Source organism: Pan troglodytes, chromosome 19 (genome assembly GCF_028858775.2).
Source record: "Pan troglodytes isolate AG18354 chromosome 19, NHGRI_mPanTro3-v2.0_pri, whole genome shotgun sequence".
Classification (NCBI taxonomy): Eukaryota; Metazoa; Chordata; class Mammalia; order Primates; family Hominidae; genus Pan; species Pan troglodytes.
In genome coordinates this window covers 93469003-93488640 of record NC_072417.2, presented here as the reverse complement: position 1 = coordinate 93488640, position 19638 = coordinate 93469003, and the positions used below count along the sequence as shown (strand labels likewise).

The 19638-nt window shown below is 47.6% G+C and overlaps 2 protein-coding genes across 6 annotated transcripts in view; one reads left to right on the top strand and one right to left on the bottom strand.

Moving 5' to 3' along the window:
• Window positions 1–19638, bottom strand: part of LOC129137562 (uncharacterized) — a 61228-nt gene that overhangs the window by 26604 nt on the left and 14986 nt on the right. The window lies entirely within an intron of this gene.
• On the top strand, window positions 5228–18744 carry LOC129137560 (eukaryotic initiation factor 4A-III-like). 2 transcript variants are annotated; one of them, XR_008540233.2, is made up of 13 exons: window positions 5273–5648; window positions 8195–8267; window positions 10593–10659; window positions 11146–11208; window positions 12388–12520; window positions 12778–12858; window positions 13369–13510; window positions 14263–14401; window positions 15040–15155; window positions 16205–16312; window positions 16409–16536; window positions 17034–17227; window positions 17387–18744. XR_008540233.2 is itself a non-coding variant. In XM_054670237.2 (12 exons), exons 1-12 carry the CDS (start codon window positions 5480–5482, stop codon window positions 17048–17050), a joined length of 1236 nt encoding a protein of 411 aa, XP_054526212.1. In that variant the 5' UTR covers window positions 5228–5479; the 3' UTR covers window positions 17051–17285. The 2 variants fall into 2 exon arrangements, 1 of the variants encoding a protein (XP_054526212.1); XM_054670237.2 differs by lacking the exon at window positions 17387–18744 and having other exon boundaries at window positions 5228–5648; window positions 17034–17285.

Genomic DNA, 19638 nt, shown 5'->3' with positions numbered 1-19638 from the left:
GTGGGCAATTCCCGGAACTGAGGGTTCCTCCCTGTTTCAGACCACATAGGGTAACTTGCAGGGGTGGCCATAGCACTTGGAGACTGTCATGGCTGGTGGGAGTGTCTTTTGGCAGCTGATGCGTTATAATTAGCATATAAGGAGCAGTGAGGACAGGCGGAGGCTGCTTTCATCACCATCCTGCTTTTGGTGGAGTTCGGAGGCTTCTTTACCACATCCTGTTTTATCAGCGGGTCTTTGTGACCTCTATCTTGTGAAACAAGTCCTGCCACATTCCTACCTCACCATCTCCCCCACAGCAACCTCCTGAGCTCACAGCGCTCCTGGCCAGCTGGGACTGCGTTGTGTCCCTCCCTCTCTCTTGCCCCAGAGGTCCACACATTGAGTAAGCCAACAACTATTTATTGAACACCTACTGAGCATTAGGGAAACAGTGGGGGCAAAACAGACAGGACCCTAGCAGCCACATTTAATGGGGTGAGTAGTCTCCCTCCCCAACGTGGAAACCATGTGGGAAGTGAGATGCCGGTGACAGCGAGGATGCTGAGACCAGGCATAGGGGTCTGTCTACCTCAGTGACCGGGAGCCTCTTTTCCTAGACGCCATGGGGGCCAGGGACAAAGGGCAGGCACTATAGCTACTGTTTAGGGAACTCAGAGCCTGGCCTGCTTGTGCCTTTCCCTGCAGGGCACTTGAACTTATCACACTGGGCCTTAGTGTCTCCATCAGTAAAAGAAAAAAGATACCTATCTGCATTCTCTACTTATGGAGATAATGGAGGTTTCCCATAGTAACGGAAACATTTATCCAGAACTTTAAGCAGGGGACTTGTGGATAGAAAGCTAAGCGAGGCTGTCAGCTCTCATTTATTAAGTAGATGTTATGCATAGCACAACAGAGCTACTCAGAGCCGACACTTTAACAAATCTGGTGCATGACTCACAAAGCATGTTCTCAAGACACGGCTGACGCGATCCTAACTGCGTACCAGTAATAAAGAGAACAAGGGGTTTGGGATCCTATTGACGCTAGGGCATCTGCTGAGCACTACATAGGCCATGGAAAAGCACGCACCATATTTCACAGCAAAAACCTCTTCTCCTGAGAGGAGCTCTTGCTGCTCTCCTACATGACAAAAACATGAGTCTCCTCCCATCTATTCACCACCTTCCCGCACTGCGTTTTCTAAAGCCTTTTTGGCAACAGGGACGGGTTTTGTGGAAGACAAATGTATTATTCCATTTTCATACTGCTATAAAGAACTGTCCGAGAATGGGTTATTTATAAAGGAAAGAGGTTTAATTGACAGTTCAGCATGGCTGGGGAGGCCTCAGGAAACTTACAATCATGGCAGCAGGTGAAGGGGAAGCAAGGCACCTTCTTCACAAGATGGCAGGAAGGGAAAAGTGCCGAGCAAAGGGGGAAGAGCCCCTTATAAAACCATCAGATCTCGAGACAACTATGGAGACAACAGCATGGGGGACTCATCCCCGTGATTCAATTACTCCACCTGGCTTCTCCCTCGACACGTGGGGATTATAGGGATTATGGGATTACAATTCAAGATGAGATGTGGGTGAAGACACAAAGTCTAGCCACGTCAACAACTTTTCCACAGGTGGTGGAATAAAATTCTTCCAGAGATGGACGGGGTAGTGGTTTCGGGATGAAACTATTCCACCTCCCATCATCAGGCATTAGATTCTCATGAGGAGTGCACAACCTAGAGCCCTCGCATGTGCAGTTCACAACAGGGTTCACACTCCTCTGAGTCCAGTGCTGCTGCTGACAGCAGGCAGAGCTCAGTTGAGCTCCCTTGCTTGCCTCCTGCTGCACCGCCTGGTTCCTAACAGGCAACACACAGGTGCTGATACTGGTCCGTGGCCTGGGGTTTGGAGATTCCTACTCTAAAAGGTGGATTTACCCTCATCATCCCAGGGCCCCTCAGCCTCTAGGAAAAGAGGCCTCTTGGTCACAAAGGTGGACAGACCCATTAAGCTCTGGGTGAGCAGCCCCGTCTCCAGCACCTCATGTCCCACAGTGTTTGTGTGTTGGGGAGGGGTCCATCTCACGCGATTAATCTCAAGGCAGGAGAGCCCATGTCTCTTTTATGCCCCATTGTTTCCCTAGAAAGCATCGTTCACCCAGAGACTGCAGCAAACCTCAGCAGCTCTCATCATTGTCACATTGTCATAGACTCTGGGCTAAAAAGCTACTGCTCCCCAGAAAAGTTAGAGCCCTTTAAGATGTGTGTTCAGACACCTGGCATAAACAACATTTCCAGGAAAATGGTGTAAAATGTTAGATCATCTAGTCATAAAAATATGAAGGAAAACAAATCTAAGCAGTTTGTGGATTAGATTTTAAAACTTTGAACAAGGTGAGGCCTGGTAGCTCACACCTGTGATTCCAGCACTTTGAGAGGCCGAGGTAGGAGGATCGCTTGAGCTCCTGGGCTGGGGCCAGGGTGTAGGGTCCTCAGTAAGGCTTCTGAATAAAACTAACTTTAATTCTTTAAAAGCTTAACTGTTTTTCTTTAGTCAACAAGGTATTTTACATTCTTCTCCTACATTAAGTCATTGAAATCTGTGTGTATTTTATGACAAAGCGCTACAGCACGGCCTGGGAAACAGTGTGAGGCACTAAATGATCCTTTGTAGAGTGAGGAAGGTATCAGAACTTACATTTTATTCAGCTTTATAAATATTTAATATTTTGGGTAACACCAGCATCCTTACAAGGAATGTTTATCAGAAGGTCAATTATCTGTCATGGATAAATTCTGGTGCCAGAATGAGGTTCACTCTTGGAGAAGGCTGCATTTACTTGTTCACCCTTGAAATACTGCAATCCACCGACTTCTTGATAAAAGGATGCTCTGGTTTTCTGTTTATTTTTGAGATGGAGTCTCTGTCGCCCAGGCTGGAGTGCAGTGGCGCAATCTCAGCTCACTGCAACCTCCACCTCTGGGGTTCAGGAGATTCTCCTGCCTCAGCCTCCAGAGTAGCTGGGACTACAGACACCCGTCACCACGGCCAGCTAATTTTTGTATTTTTTTTTTTTTAACTAGAGATGGGGTTTCACCATTTTGGCCAGGCTGTTCTCGAACTCCTACACTCATGATCCGTCTGCCTCGGCCTCCCAAATTGCTGGGATTACAGGCGTGAGCCACCAGGCCTGGCCAGGATGCTCTGGTTTTAACTAAAATTAACCTTCATAAAAGGAGAGCTTTTCAAGCACTCCTAGAAAGAAGCTGTGGATTAAAGATGTGCCCAGTGATGCAAGCCAGATTTGTGACCATAAGAAAGGACAGCACCGGGCTCATGCCTGTAATCCCAGCATTTTAGGAGGCTGAGGCGGGCAGATCATGAGGTCAGGACTTCAAGACCAGCCTGACCAACACGGGGAAACCCCATCTCTACTAAAAATACAAAAATTAGCCGGGCGTGGTGGTGCATGCCTGTAATCCTAGCTACTCAGGAGGGTGAGGAAGGGGAGTCGCTTGAACCGGGAGGCAGAGGTTGCAGTGAGCCAAGATTGCGCCACTGCACTCCAGCCTGGGGAACAGAGCGAGACTCTGTCACACACACACACACACACACACACACACACACACACACACACAAAATAGCGGGGCGCGGTGGCTCACGCCTGTAATCCTAGCACTTTGGGAAGCCGAGGCGGGCGGATCATGAGGTCAAGAGATCAAGACCATCCTGGCCAACATGGTGAAACCCGGTCTATACTAAAAATACAGAAAATTAGCTGGGCGTGGTGGCGCGTGTCTGTAGTCCCAGCTATTTGGGAGGCTGAGGCAGGAGAATGGCGTGAACCTGGGCGGCAGAACTTGCAGTGAGCTGAGATTGCGACACTGCACTCCAGCCTGGGCCAACCCAGCAAGACTCCGTCAAAAAAAAAAAAAAAAAAAGGACAGAGCTGGCGCTCGTGGAAATACAATTTTCCCAAAGTTACAAACATGATTCTCAACAGCATGAACTGCCCTTCAAAGATGATGGAGCTGCTTCAAAAGGCGTTAGAGGAGCTGGGTACGAAGAAGCACTTAAAGTGTCAGATAAGAAAGCGGTTAGTGGCTGTGCGTAGTAGCGACACCTGTGGTCCCAGGTGCTCTGGAGGCTGAGGCGGGAGGATCGCCTGTGCTCGGGAGGTGGAGGCTGCAGTGAACCGAGATCGCGCCATGGCACTCCAGCCTGGGCGACAGGGCCAGACTGTCTCAAAACAAACGAACGAACAAACCAAAAGCAGGTTAAGATGCGCAACTGGTTAAAGTTCCGCTGGGCAATTAAAAAATGATCCCGTCTGGGTTATCTTTGCTGCAGGACACGCATTAGCAGCACCGTCTACTGACAAGTGGCCTTCATTAAGAGCAAATGGCAGGCTCAGCGTGTATTTTACTTTAGAACAGCTGCTTGCCGGGCACAGTGGCTCATGCCTGTAATCCCAGCACTTTGGGAGGCCAAGGCAGGCGGATCACCTGAGGCCCCGCAGTTCAGGACCAGCCAGGACAACCCTAACCCCCACCTCCCCCAACCCCGTCTCTACAAAAAAATTTTAAAAATTAGCCGGGCGTGGTGGCGCGCTCCTGAGGTCCCAGCTACTCCAGAGGCTGAGGCGGAGGCTACAGTGAACCCTGATCCTACCACTGCACTCCAGCCTGGGCGACGGAGCCAGACCCTGTCTCCAACTCACCAGGCAAACGGTGAAGACACACCCAGGCGCGTCCCCTAAGAGGGACGCCGGCGTCAGGGGCCCTGGCCCTCCCCAGCGCAGACCCGCCGGAGCCCAGCGCCGCGCCGGGGCCCACCACCGGCGGCCGTGAGGGTTTCCACCCGAATCTCCCCGGCGAGCTGGGCGCCTCCACTACGGGTCCGCGACGCAGTCCACCCACTGCGGGCCCGAGAGAGGACCCGTGCTCGTCATTTTTATTCGAGGCGGGGCTATCTGGGGACCCCGCCCGGAGCGGAGGCCCCTCGCGGCCCCAGCCTGTTTCCAGGGAATTCAGGGCCACACGCCGCTCAAAGAACCTCAGCGCCCCAGTCCGCGAAATCCCGCAGCCGCTACGAAACACCGCCAACTTCAGAGGTCCCACACCCTCCATCCCTTTTGTAAGGAACTGGGTACCCCGCCCTCAACGAGATCCCGCGGGAACTGCATGTGGCGCGAGAGCAGAAACACCTTACTTTTCCCTGCGGCAAACGCCCAGTTCCCTTTCACGTGACGAAGAGTGCCCCGTCCCCCAGAGGCGTGGCCGCGTCGCACGTAAGCACGTACGCACGCACGTCTCTCGCTTTGGCATACTTAAGGCCTCAGTTCTCGGCCCCGCTTGGCAGTTCTCTTAAGGTCGGCAGCGGCAGCGAGGTCGGCAGCGGCAGCGAGGTCGGCAGCGGCAGCGAGGTCGGCAGCGGCAGCGAGGTCGGCAGCGGCAGCGAGGTCCGCTGTGCTCTTCCGCGGACTCTGAATCATGGCGACCACGGCCACGATGGCGACCTCGGGCTCGGCGCGAAAGCGGCTGCTCAAAGAGGAAGACATGACTAAAGTGGAATTCGAGACCAGCGAGGAGGTGGATGTGACCCCCACGTTCGACACCATGGGCCTGCGGGAGGACCTGCTGCGGGGCATCTACGCTTACGGTGAGCGGGCGCGGGCCGCGGGGGCCAGCCGGGGGCGAGTCGGGGGCGAGCCGGGGGCTGAGGGCCCGACTGGTGACTCCCGGGCCGGCCCTGCGCTCCGGAGGTCGTGGTCAGGGTCGAGGCTCGGGGGCCAGTGACGTCCGACCCCCACCCCCACCCCCGTCCTCGCCCTCACGCCTGGCTGTGTCGGCGCTTTCGGTGCGTGTCCCCCGTGCAGAGCTCGGCGCTGGGTCTGTCGGGGGCTGCAGCCGCTTCGAGGCGCCTCAGCGTCGTTCATTCAGCAGATAACTGTTTTCTCCCTATTAGCTTTTCTGGGTACTGGGGTTTTGGCGGTAAAGCGGATGGGTTTGCGCCTTTACGGGTTTTGAATTTCGTTTGGGGGGAAAGCATACTGTCAGGCTGCCCGGGCAGTGGTGGTTGCTGTGAAGAACCTGCAGCGGGGTAATTGAATAGAGTGGGACCGGGAAGGAGGAGAGAATTAGTAAAGCAGAGAGGTAAGGGGCTTCGCAGGAGGGGGTGCCATTTGAGCAGAGTTCTGGATGAAGGAGACTGTTAATGAGAAGAGGGAAGAGCAGTTGGGGCAGAAGGAACAGCTGGTGCCAGGGCCTTGCAGCCCTTAGCCAGCTGCATTCCAGGAACTGAAAGAAGTCCCCTGTGGTGGGATTTTGGAGAGCTAGTCGGGGCAGATCTAGCAAAGACGTGTAGGGTGACGAATAATTTGAATTTCATTTAGAAATCTAGTGGGAAGCCACTGGAAGGTTTTAAGTAGCTATGTGACACGATCACATTTACAGTTTTAAAGATTCTTCTGGGTGTCTGTAGATTTGAGGTGAGGCGAGGCAAGGCAGGAGAGGAAACAAGAGAGTTGGGAGCTTTTGCTCCAGTTCAGGGAAGAGAGGATTGTGCTGCCTTGGAGATGGAGTACCAGGGAGCTGACAGCATTGGCTGATGGATTGAACGTGAGCGACAGAAGAAGGAGAGTTGGAGTGTTTTGAGTAAGCGGTGGTTGATGCTGCAGACATTTGGCTAGGTAGGCAGCACTCCAGAGAGTCAGAATCAGGAGCTGTCTCTTGGTATGTTTGAAAGATGTGAGGAAGTTGAGGGAGAGCCTGGAGAAGAGGTTGGGTTGGGCACATAGATGGGAATGACCAGCATCTGGGATAAATGGCCTGTGTTTAATGCTTGGGACAGGGACATTTTTTATCGTGTAGTTCTCTTCCTTTTCTTTCTTCCTTTTCCTTCTGACAGTCCTGCTCTGTCACCAAGGCTGGAGTGTAGTGGCATGATCTCAGCTTATTGCAAGTTCCACTTCTGGGGCTCAAGCGATTCCTTTGCCTCAGCCTCCCGAGTAGCTGGGATTATAGGTGTGGGCCACCACGTCCTACTAATTTTTGTATTTTTAGTAGGGAGGGGATTTTGCCATGTTGCCCAGGCTGGTCTTGAACTCCTGACCTCAGTGATCCACCAGCCTCTGCCTCCCAAAGTGATGGCATTACAGGTGTGGGCCACCCCACCTGGCCGTATCCTGTAGTTCTTGATGCCACAACTGTTTGGACAAAGTGAAGCGAAGTTGCTGAGGATGGGTGGTGAAAAAGCATCTCAGGCAGCCTCGCAGTGAGGCTGACAGCCCCACCTGGTTTCCTGGCACTCAGGCGGTCCCTGCCCTAAGACACTGTTGTTCGTTTCCCATCTATGTGCTTGCTCTTCATGAAGAGTTTAAATCATCTGCTATATTTGCGTTTGTGTTAAGATGGGAAATTGTGCTACATTTTCTTTTGTTTCTTATTTTTCGCTATGCCCCAGAACTGAGCAGAGCTACATTTAAGAGACTACCAAAAAATAATTGAAATAGAGTTTTTGTACATACAATTTTATTTACTTGAAAAACACGTGGTTCTTCTTGAAAATAGCCTCACCCTTTGGTGTAGTAGTTGCTTTGCAAGAGAGATGGTGTTGTAGTTAGTGAGCTGCATCCAGACAGAACAACACAGGACACCCTGCAGCGTGACCCACGCAGGTTAAACGGAGTTGTAGACCTGTCAGCAACACACAGACTTAATGCTAGCTAGTAGGAGAGAACAATGGCTAGAGTGCCTTTCCTGTTTTTTTGTTTGTTTTTTTTTTAATTTAAAAAGTAGTATAGGTTGTTTGTAATCCAGTCAAACCTAAGGGAGTAATTAGAGTAAAAAGTAAGTTTCTTTCCACCCCTCTACTGCAGTAACTGCCAGGAACATTTTGGCACTTATACTTCCAGATGCTGCACGCCCAGATTTTTTTTTAAAGAAAACTGGTGTCTATATTCTACAATTTGGTGGTTTTTTTAAAAATAGAGATTGGTCTTTACAAATAATATCCCACGTTAGTGTAGAAATCCACTCAGCGCAATTCATTGAGCCCCTGGGTTTTGAGAGCTTGCTATGTTGAACACTGGGTTAGGCTGGAGGACAGGTTCAAAAAACAAACCATGTCTGCCCCTGAGGAGCTTACAGTACAGGGTTTCTATGCCGTCATTGTGGTGAGAGCTAATTTTTTGTTTTTATTTGCAGGTTTTGAAAAACCATCAGCAATCCAGCAACGAGCAATCAAGCAGATCATCAAAGGGAGAGATGTCATCGCACAGTAAGTTGTCCTGGGGTGCGGCGCAGGGCTGGATGTGAATTTGGGCAGCGCAGTGCAGTTAGATGCTCCGGGATGACTGTTTCCCTCAGCTTGTACACGCTCAGTTCCAACACTTTCCCTGACTTTAGCCACAGGGTTTAATAATTTTTTTAATTTGTGTTCTCTACTGTAGAAAGCTTTCATTTTCTTTTTGAGATGGAGTCTCGCTCTGTTGCCCAGGCTGGAGTGCAGTGGTGCCATCTCGGCTCACTGCAACCTTTGCCTCTCAGTTTCAAGCTATTCTCCTGCCTCACCCTCCCAAGTAGCTGGGATTACAGGCATGCACCACCATGCCCGACTAATTTTCATATTTTTAGTAGAGACGGGGTTTCACCATGTTGGTCAGGCTGGTCTCAAACTCCTGACCTCAGGTGATCCACCCTCCTTGGCCTCCTAAAGCGCTGGGATTTCAGGCATGAGTTACTGCACCCGGCCAAGGCTTTCATTTTCTTAGCCAGCTTTGCTTAGTGGTTTGCTGGCATGTGGAATTGTATATAACACAATTTCGGAAAAACAGACTGTGCTTTTCCTCTGCTCTCACACCACCACGACAATCATCAGCACAGAAGAAGACTTCTGTGAGCAGAGGTGTGGGGGTTTTCCAGCTGGGTGTCCTCCAGTTCAACTCTCACACCACCTGCCTGGAGATAGGCCATATCCTGCAGGTTGAGGGCTCAGTCCCCATGACTACCCTCTTTTCAGACACCAGTTCTAAGTTCGGATCTCTAGAACTTTTGGCCAAGCAGCTTCAAGTTGGGTTCCCAGGATCTCCTCTTTAGGTTGGATTAATTTGCTGGAACAGCAGCTCAGAGAACTCAGGGAAACATATTTAGTGGTTTATGATAAAGGGTACTGCAGAGGATACAGATATGGGGGGAGGGGTGCAGCCTCCAAGGGGCGGGTGGTCACCTCCCGGAACCTCCTTGTGTTCCACTGTCTGTGTTCAGCCATCTAGAAGCTCTTGGAACCCAGTCCTCTTGGGTTTTTATGGAAAATTCCATGAGGTCAGCATTCTTTCCCCCATAAGGGAATAGGGCAGGAGCTTTTCTGGGATAATACCATAATGCTTTTTTAAAAAAAAATTTGAAATTTAAATTGTTTACATTTTTCGAGACAGGGTCTTACTCTGTCTCCCAGACTGGAGTGCAGTCATGTGATTACAGCTCATAGCAGCCTCAAGCGATCCTCCCACCTCACCCTCCCAAGTAGCTGGGACTACAGGCACACATCACCATGCCCAATTACTTGTTATATTTTCTGTAGAGACAGGGTTTTGTTGTGTTGCCCAGGCTGCTCTCAAACTCCTGGCAATCTGTCTGCCTTGGCTTCCCAAAGCCTTGGGATTACAGGCGTGAGCCACTGTGCCCGGCCTCAACATTTTTTTTGTTAAGATATGGGGCCTCACTTCGTCACCCAGGCGGGAATGCAGTGGTGCAGTCATAGCTCACTGCAACCTCTAACTTCAAGGATTAAGGAATCGTCCCGCCTCAACCTCCCAAGTAGCTGGGACTGCCAGAATGTGCCGCCGTTCCTGGTTAGTTTTTTGTTTTGTTTAGAAATGGGGTCTCTTGCTGTATTGCCCAGGCTGGTCTCAAATTCCTGACTTCATCCAATCCTGCCTCTGCGTCCCAGAGTGTTGGGAATACAGGCCTGAGCCACCACGCCGTGACATGAGGGTCTTTATGACTCACAATCTGAAAGGCAGGGAAGATTAGAGCCCTGCTGTGGAGCAGGTGAAAGGAGAGCAGAAGGTCAGAGAGATTGTTTCCTGAGGCCTAACAAACCCATCAATTTAATAAGACTGTAATAAGGGCTATGGGAGCTGTGAGCCAGGAACTCTGGATGAAAACCTGTATATAGCCGTATCTCCTAGCACCACAAATCCTCTTTTCATAGCTTTATCCCTCGTTTGCCTAATTTCAAAAAAGACTCATTTACACAAAAATTTCTTTGGAGGAGAGAGTTAGTCCAAAATCCTAGAAGGAAAAGAGTTGTATTTCGATAAAGGGGAGTCCTCCTTTTTCTGACACCTATGAAACGCCTCTTGAAGTTAGAGAGTCTGTGACTCCATTGCCCCCGTGCAGAAGCCATGTCTACTCTCTTCATGGACACTTAACAAGCTGTGACACTGGGCCCGAGTCCTGCCTCCTCGCAGTTAAGATGGTATTAGGTACGGGGGCTTGCTCTAAGAAGGTACCTAAGTGCCTCTGGAGCCCAGGCCTTGGAGTGCAGCTGTGGCGTGGCCTGTCCTCCCTCTAATCCCACTGCTTTTGTTTCCTTGAATAGGTCTCAGTCCGGCACAGGAAAAACAGCCACCTTGAGTATCTCAGTCCTCCAGTGTTTGGATATTCAGGTAATTTGCCATTCTTAAAACAAACTGTTATGTAATTCTAGGAAATACTTGCTTTTTCTTCTGTAACTACAGTGTTCAAAAAGTATAATTTAAAATTTTCTAGTATGTATTGACTCAGCAAATTTTTACACAGAGTCTTAGTTGTACACTAATATTTGCACTAATATTGTGTCACGATTTGCTATTTAACTAGAGGAAGCTCTTGTCTGCAGACGAGGATCCTGACACATTAAGTTATTGTTGGATTTGCAATTTAAATGACATTAATATTTGCTAACCTGTAAGAGATGAGAAGTATGATTAATATGAGATACTATTTCTCATATTGATCTGAGTGTGAATGACTACAATCCACTTTGATAATACTGTGGATTCTCTAATTTCTGATAAATTCTTTCACCAGGTTCGTGAAACTCGAGCTTTGACCTTGGAATCCACTTTGATAATACTGCGGATTCTCTAATTTCTGATAAATTATTTCACCAGCTTCGTGAAACTCAAGCTTTGATCTTGGCTCCCACAAGAGAGTTGGCTGTGCAGATCCAGAAGGTGAGATGGCTAAAGATAGCGGTGTCCGATTAACCAGTACTGCTTTTGTGATTTAGTTGTGAAACACCGACTTATTTATTTAATCCAATCCTGTTTTCTGATACCTCAAAATTTTCTTCCTGATTAACATTTTGCCATGAATCATTATATAAATTGCTGGTTTGTATTAAGTCATTTTTGGTGTGGCTTGTGTGCTCTCGGTAGTTTTTTACAGCCTTAGAAATGTAGATTTTTTGCGAAAAGTCAATTTTAATAAAAATAAATTAGGCCGAGGTGGGTGGATCACCTGAGGTCAGGAGTTTGAGACCAGCCTGGTCAACATAGTGAAACCCTGTCTCTACTAAAAATACAAAAAAATTAGCTGGGCGTGGTGGCAGGCGCCTGTAATCCCAGCTACTTGGGTGGCTGAGCAGGAGAATCACTTGAACCCGGGAGGCAGAGGTTGCAGTGAGCTGAGATTGTGCCATTGTCCTCTAGTCTGGGCAAGAAGAGTGAAACTCTGTCTCAAAAAAAAAATAAATTGTACCCATTTTATACTTAACGTAGTATAAAGACGTATGTTTAAAAAGATGTATATTAAGATGTTAATGTTGGTTTCTTCAGTGGATGGGATTATGAATTTTACATATTCTTTTCTGTTAATGATATAGCTTTTGTAATAAGAAACCAGCAGGCCGGGTGTGGTGGCTCACGCCGGTAATCCCAGCACTTTGAGAGGCCGAGGCAGGCCAATTAGGAGGTCAGGAGATAACGACTCCCTGAATACACATATAGGATGCACACAGCACAGTGTGCTAACACGGTGAAACCCCATCTCTACTAAACATACAAAAACAAAATTAGCCTGGTGTGGTGGCGGGCGCCTGTAGTCCCAGCTACTCAGGAAGCTGAGGCGGGAGAATGGCCTGAACCCGGGAGGCGGAGCTTGCAGTGAGCTAAGATTGCGTTGCTGCCCCCCAGCATGGGCCACAGAGTGAGACTCCGTCTCAAAAAAAAAAAAAAAAAAGCAAAATTAACTTGTTTTTGTCAGAGAAAAGAGCAGGAGAATTTTGTGGTTTGGAGATAAGAATGGCATAAATAATAATCGGTGATCATCTCGGAGGAGAAACAGTCTTTCTTTTTGGAAAATGTGGATGTTTCTCTCTCCCACCCTGGACGTGAACCTGTGCTTTGTTTCAGGGGCTGCTTGCTCTCGGTGACTACATGAATGTCCAGTGCCATGCCTGCATTGGAGGCACCAATGTTGGTGAGGACATCAGGAAGCTGGATTATGGACAGCATGTTGTCGCGGGCACTCCAGGGCGTGTTTTTGGTAAGCACTTTTGTCGCTAAAAATGGTGCTGCCGGTAGTATTTGTAAGAAGTGCTTAAATGGTACAGGACAGCTTTCGATTTGGTAGGCCGCACGGTAGACTTTTGCACCTGGGTCACTTGCAGGAGGTGGAGGGAAGGTCTCTGGAACCCTGAGACCAGTGGAATGATGAGCTCTTTCTTGGGAGCCTCAGGTGTGATTATTTCAAAATCTCATAGATGTGATTTGTCATAAGTATTTCAAAATCTCATGTTATAGATATGATTCGTCGCAGAAGGCTAAGGACACGTGCTATCAAAATGTTGGTTTTGGATGAAGCTGATGAAATGTTGAATAAAGGTATGAGTAACAAAAGAATTACTTTTCTACTGACATAATTCTTAGTTCTTAAATTTTCACAGTGTAAAATTGAAACCGCCAGTGACTGTTCTGAATGTGAATAGCGTTTTCATCGTGGAAAAACAATTGTGCCTTGGTGGCAATTATGAACAAAAAATTCCTACCTTGATTTTATTTGTTTATTCATCGTGGGTGACTCAGGCCAGCCTCTATGGCTTTTTATTTGGTATCTAGGACTCTCGGGGTGGGTTTCTTGATCCCTAGATCGCTTCAGATTGAAGAAGCACCAAAGGGAAACCAGATTCCCTCAACCAGATAACACTCCGGGGGGCGGGGAGTAGGGACGGAGAGAACGCGTGGATGTGGCCTGGTGCTGTAAAAATGAGATTTCCTGTCAAACGTACCTTATCACCACTCTGCCTCTAACCCAGTGGGAACACTGGGCGTGCACCTTCCATTTCTGGGTGTGCCGCCCTAAACATCCCTCACCTGTCTTGCTCCCTGTCCCAGGTTTCAAAGAGCAGATTTACGATGTATACAGGTACCTGCCTCCAGCCACACAGGTGGTTCTCATCAGTGCCACGCTGCCACACGAGATTCTGGAGATGACCAACAAGTTCATGACCGACCCAATCCGCATCTTGGTGAAACGGTAGGAGCCCCTCTTGTCAAGTTTACTAAAACACTGGGCCGCATTTATAAAGGATTTTATGTCGTAATTTCAAAAACTTTTTATAGCCAGAGTCTGGCTGTGTTGCTGAAGCTGGTGTCAAAACCCGGACCTCAGGCTATCCTCTTGCCTGAGTGTAAAGGAATTGAAAGCATGCAAATTCTTTTAAAATTCCTGTTTTAAAAAACCAAATAGGCTGGGCAACATATAGAGACCCTATCTCTACCAATAATAAAAAATTAGCCAGGTAGGGCGGCACATGCCTCTAGTCCCAGCTACTCAGGAGGCTGTGGTGGGAGGATCGCTTGAGGTCAGGAGGCTGAGGCTGCAGTGAGCTTTGATTGTGCCACTGCACTTCAGCCAGGGCAACAGAGCAAGACCCTGTCTCAAACAAAACAAAACAAAACAAAACAACCCATCTTTTACAATCCTCATTGTGGTTTGAACCAATAATTCTAAATTTAAAAATTAGGTGACTGTATTTATTTATCAGTGTTTCATTTAGAATCGTATTCCATGTGCTGCACATTGTGAAATGTTAAGTAGGATACAGAATGGAGGCCTGTGTGACGGAAGTGGTGATAGGATGGAGGACAGGGCTGGGGCTGCTGGGTCTGCACCAGATATCACGGTGTGACCTTCTCCACCAGGGTCTCCCTGGATCCTGGCTTGGCCCACCCTCAAGTCCTAGAAGGAAGGATGAGTATGTAACAGGATTTGTCTTTGTCCTTCAGTGATGAATTGACTCTGGAAGGCATCAAGCAATTTTTCGTGGCAGTGGAGAGGGAAGAGTGGAAATTTGACACTCTGTGTGACCTCTACGACACACTGACCATCACTCAGGCGGTCATCTTCTGCAACACCAAAAGAAAGGTGAGAGGCACTGCACAGCCTCCCTGTGCTGAAGGGAAACTGCAGATTGAGTCTCTGAATGACGTCAATCAAGATTTTTCAGTAAAGGGCCAGTTTGTCCATATTTTAAGCTTTCAGGGTATGTGTTCTCTTGTAAAAGCAGCTGTAGACAATATGCAAACGGTCACGTGGCTGTGACCATTAAAACTTCATTTACAGAACAGCGATATCAGCCACCCCTAAAGATTCAGATTTCGTTGGTTGAAGGTGGACCCCAGGCCTGAGTAGTTTTAGATCCCCAGGTGATGGTAATGTGGAGGCAGACCTGAGAACTGTCGGCCACTTTCCTGAGAAAGGAGAGGAGTTGGGCTACATTCTAACAAGATTGGATTTCAAATTTCAAATGAGAATGAGCACACCTGGCCCCCTCCCCCCATAGAGTCATTATATGGAGAAAATGAAGTAAGAGGGTTTTGTGAGTGCACCCCAACATTTTCTGGGAAAAAGTTTGTGCATCCAGTTAGGATGATTCTGAGTTTTAAGAGCAGTTACCTTATGAATATTGATACTGGTTCTGCAAATGATGCGGTAAAGTCCCGAATGCACGTCTCTGCTTTGGTATACTAGCTTGCAGTAGCATCTGTTGATTGGATTTGTAGGTGGACTGGCTGACGGAGAAAATGAGGGAAGCCAACTTCACCGTATCCTCAATGCATGGAGACATGCCCCAGAAAGAGCGGGAGTCCATCATGAAGGAGTTCCGGTCGGGCGCCAGGTGGGTCCGCTATGCTGTGGCTCTGCAGGTCAGGGTTTGCTAGACTGTGCTAAGCACTTCATATGCACTGCCTAAGTGCAGGCCCCACACCCGGGGGGATGACAAGCTTCTGCTCTGAAAGCTGAGGCCCTGGGTGAGCAGAAAACCTTCCAGTTAATGAGGGGTCCGCTGTGCTCCTGTAATACTTAGGTTGAGGTGATAACTAGCCTTAACTAGCCAGGTTGGTCACCTTGGTTACAAGTGTGTGTCTTCTTTTCCAGTAAGTAGGGGGGTTTTCTGTTCATCGTTTCGATTAGTTTAATTCCACAGTGGTCAGAAAGCGTGGATTGGGTGGTTTCATTCATTTGAACTTGATTCAGACTTCCTTCTTTGCCCACCTTGTGGTCAGCTTAACAAATGTGCTGTGTGTGTCTTTTTTTTGTTTGTTTGTTTTTGAGACAGTCTCACTTCGTTACCCAGGCCGGAGTGCAGTGATACAATCTTGGCTCACTGCAACCTCTGCCTCCTGATTTCAAGTGACTCCTGTGTCTCAGCCTCCCGAGTAGCTGGAATGGCTAATTTTTTTTTTTTTTTTCATTTTTAGTAGAGATGGGGTTTCACCATGTTGGCCAGGCTGGTCTCGAACTCCTGACCTCAGGTGATCCATCTGCCTCAGCCTCTGGCAGTGCTGGGATTACAGGCATAAGCCGCCGCCATGGCCGGCTGAAGTTACCGTTTTTAATTTTTTGCTAGGCAAAAGTGAAGTATTTTTCCCAATTATTGGTTTAGGACCAATTAAACAAGTTAAAGATAGTCTAGTAAAAGATGTCTATTTTTTTAATCTGATGGAGCACATGACCGAAGTAACTAAATCCACCAACAGCCCCTCTGCACAGGGGTTTCTGGTGCTGTCCCTGAGGCTTCACGTTTGCAGACAGACTGTTGAGAGAGGAGAATCTCGTATATTTTGGACCTGCAGCCAGGATTCCTTAAAATTAGCAATGGAAGCAAGTCCAGTCTTATACTTGTATGAGTAATTTAATCACCTCAAACACTCTTTCTTTTTGCAGCCGAGTGCTTATTTCTACAGATGTCTGGGCCAGGGGGTTGGATGTCCCTCAGGTGTCCCTCATCATTAACTACGATCTCCCCAATAACAGAGAATTGTCCATACACAGGTAGGGTGCAAGCTCTCATTGGCTTCACTTCTGTGACACATTTACTAAATCTTGATTGTTATATATACTAACTGTAATATTGTTTTATTCCTGAAGAATTGGGAGATCAGGTCGATACGGCCGGAAGGGTGTGGCCATTAACTTTGTAAAGAATGACGACATCCGCATCCTCAGAGATATCGAGCAGTACTATTCCACTCAGATTGATGAGATGCCGATGAACGGTAGGAAATCGTCCAGCTCTACTGTAATTGTAGAGGGAACTTCCCTATTCTTAGTTTGGGGCACTTGAGTTTGTTTTTTTGTTGTTGTGGTTTGTTTTGTTTTGTTTTTGAGACGAAGTTTCGCTCTGTCACCCAGGCTGGAGTGCAGTGGCGCGATTTCGGCTCACTGCAACCTCTGCCTCCTGGGTTCAAGCAATTCTCCTGCCTCAGCCTCCTGAGTGGCTGGAATTACAGACGCGTGCACCATAGCCAGCTAAGTTTTGTATTTTTAGTAGAGACGGGGTTTCACCATGTTGGCCAGGCTGGTCTCGAGCTCCTGGCCTCAAATGATCCGCCCACCTCAGCCTCCCAAAGTGCTGGGATTACAGGCGTGAGCCACTATGTCTGGCCTGTTTTTTGTTTTGAGAAGTCTGTTGTGAGGTTTTAGTTAAATTTACGTTAACAAATTTTCATTTTGTTTGTGTTGTTCCTTAATCTGTTTGTTTCTTCACTTTCAGTTGCTGATCTTATCTGAAGCAGCAGATCAGTTGGATGAGGGAGACTGTTCACCTGCTGTGTACTCCTGTTTGGAAGTATTTGGATCCAGATTCTACTTGATGGGGTTTATATGGACTTTCTTCTCATAAATGGCCTCCCGTCTCCCTTCCTTTGAAGAGGATATGGGGATTCTGCTCCCTTTTCTTATTTACATGTAAATAATACATTGTTCTAAGTCTTTTTCATTAAAAATTTAAAACTTTTCCCATAAACTCTCTACTTCTAAGGTGCCAGCAGCTTCTCTAGTAACTTACTGTGTAGTCTTGGGTCATTTCACTCAGTTTTCTTTCTTTCTTTTTTTTTTTTGAGACAGAGTCTCCCTCTGTTGCCCAGGCTGGAGCGCAGTGGCGCGATCTCCTCTCACCGCAAGCTCCACTTCCTGGGTTCATGCCATTCTCCTACCTCAGCCTCCCACGTAGCTGGGAGTACAGGCGGCCGCCACCATGCCAGGCTAATTTTTTTGTATTTTCAGTAGAGACGGGGTATCACCGTGTTAGCCAAGATGGTCTCGATCTCCTGACCTCGTGATCCACCCACCTCGGCCTCCCAAAGTGCTGGGATTACAGGCGTGAGCCACTGCACCTAAACCATTTCACTCACTTCTCTAATCTTTTTTTTTGGAAAGAGTTTCATCGTTGATGAGTTTTGCTCTGCTGCCCAGGCTGAAGAGCAGTGGCACCATCACAACTCATTGCAGCCACAACCTCCTGGGCTCAAGCTATCCTCTCACCTCAGCCTCCTGAGTAGCTGGGACTACAGGTGCATGCCAGCACATCTGGCTAATATTTAAATTTTTTGTAGAGACAGGGTCTCACTTTGTGGCCTAGGCTGGTCTGTCACTCATGGGTTTAAGTGATTCTCCCATCTTGGCCTTACAAAGTGCTGGGATAACAGGTGTGAGCCACCATGCCTGGCTTTATTTTTCTAATTTTTTTATCTGTTTGTTTTTTTGAGAGCCCAGGATCTCCCTGTCGCCCAGGCAGGAGTATAGTGGCAGGATCATGACTTACCACAATGTTGACAAACTACAACAGATAATTATCTGTTTAAATATTTAAATTATTAAAGTATTTAAGTTATCTGTTGAAATAGTTAAAGTAATTACCTGTAGCTTTATAGGCACACAGCACCACAGCTGCCCAATTTTTAATTTTTTTTTTTTTTTTTAAATGATACAAGCACACGTATGTTCACTGCAGCACTATTCACATTAGCAAAGACATGGAATCAACCCAAATGCCCACCAGTGAAAGACTGGATAAAGAAAATGTGGCACACATACACCATGGAATACTATGCAGCCATAAAAAGGAATGAGATCATGTCCCTTGCAGGGACATGGATGGAACTAGAAGCCACCATCCTCAGCAAACTAACACCGGAACAAAAAACCAAACACCGCATGTTCTCACCCATAAGTGGGAGTTGAACAACGAGAACACATGGACACAGGGAGGGGAATAACACACACTGGGGCCTGCTGAGGGGTGGGGTTTGGGGAGGGAGAACATTAGGAAAAATAGCTAATGGATGCTGGGCTTAATACCTGGGTGATTGGTTGATAGGTGCAGCAAGTTACCATGGCACACGCTGAACTGTGTAACAAACCTGCACATCCTGCACATGTACCTCGGAACTTAAAATTTAAAAAAAAAAAAAAAAAAAAAAGAATGAACCCAAATGCTCATGCTAAACTGCAATTGAGAGAATGCAAATATAGGAGCTAAGTTTGTTTTTTGTTTGTTTTAAGACAGAATAGAACACAGATGGGCCATTCCTTAAATTTATAATGCAGTCAATTAGCCATTTAAAAGGTTAGAGACAGGATGTTTTGAAGAAAAACCAACTGTAGTTTAAATGTGCCCCATTTCAGAAGGAGCTTTCCTGGCCCAAAGTCATAGGGATGGCATCTCTTTTCCACTTAACCATGTTTTGTGCTGTTCTAGGTTTAAGTTATCAAAAGTTCTTTAGGTCTCCGGATTAAATCCTGAAACCCTCACTAGAGATCCACGACAATGTTTACAACACCATTAAAATCTTCTTCTAACCTCTTCTTGCTGCTGTCCCCATCCCTGTTCTCCCTGCCACTGCAACAGTGACTTTAAGTGACTTTCTATTTCCCTCCATTCCCTCTTAGGGCTTTTGATATCAGGTTTGAAGCAGTATGGAGGGTCTGAGATAATCATTCTCAGGATTTTAGCAGGGAAATTAAAACCCCATTCAGTCCTGGAGAATGAAGAAGGGGAGTTCTAAGAGCTAGGGTATTGGCCAAGCTTTCTGGAGCCGACAGATCTCTTTAACTATGGAAACGCTATGGTTCTGCTTTCTTCCGGTCTGGCTGTTGCTCTCGCCTGTGGAAGGCCTGTTCTTCCTGCTGTAAGATGTCTTCCCAGACCTTGCTAACCCTGGAGTCAGACTTTCTGGATGCAAATGATGGTTCCACCCCTGCTGGCTATGTGGCATGGGCAGATGACTGCACCTCTCTGTGCTTCAGTTTACTCATCTGTAAAATGGGAGGAGTAAATAGTGCCTATTTCACAGGGTTGAATAAGATTTAAATGAGCA

Bases quoted from the DNA above. Each gene is read 5' to 3' on its own strand.
- LOC129137560 (XM_054670237.2), top strand. From the start codon at position 5,480: ATGGCGACCACGGCCACGATGGCGACCTCGGGCTCGGCGCGAAAGCGG. The intron at 8,268-10,592 runs GTAAGTTGTCCT...TTCCTTGAATAG, and splicing joins GGGAGAGATGTCATCGCACA to GTCTCAGTCCGGCACAGGAA. The intron at 12,859-13,368 runs GTATGAGTAACA...TCCCTGTCCCAG, and splicing joins TGATGAAATGTTGAATAAAG to GTTTCAAAGAGCAGATTTAC.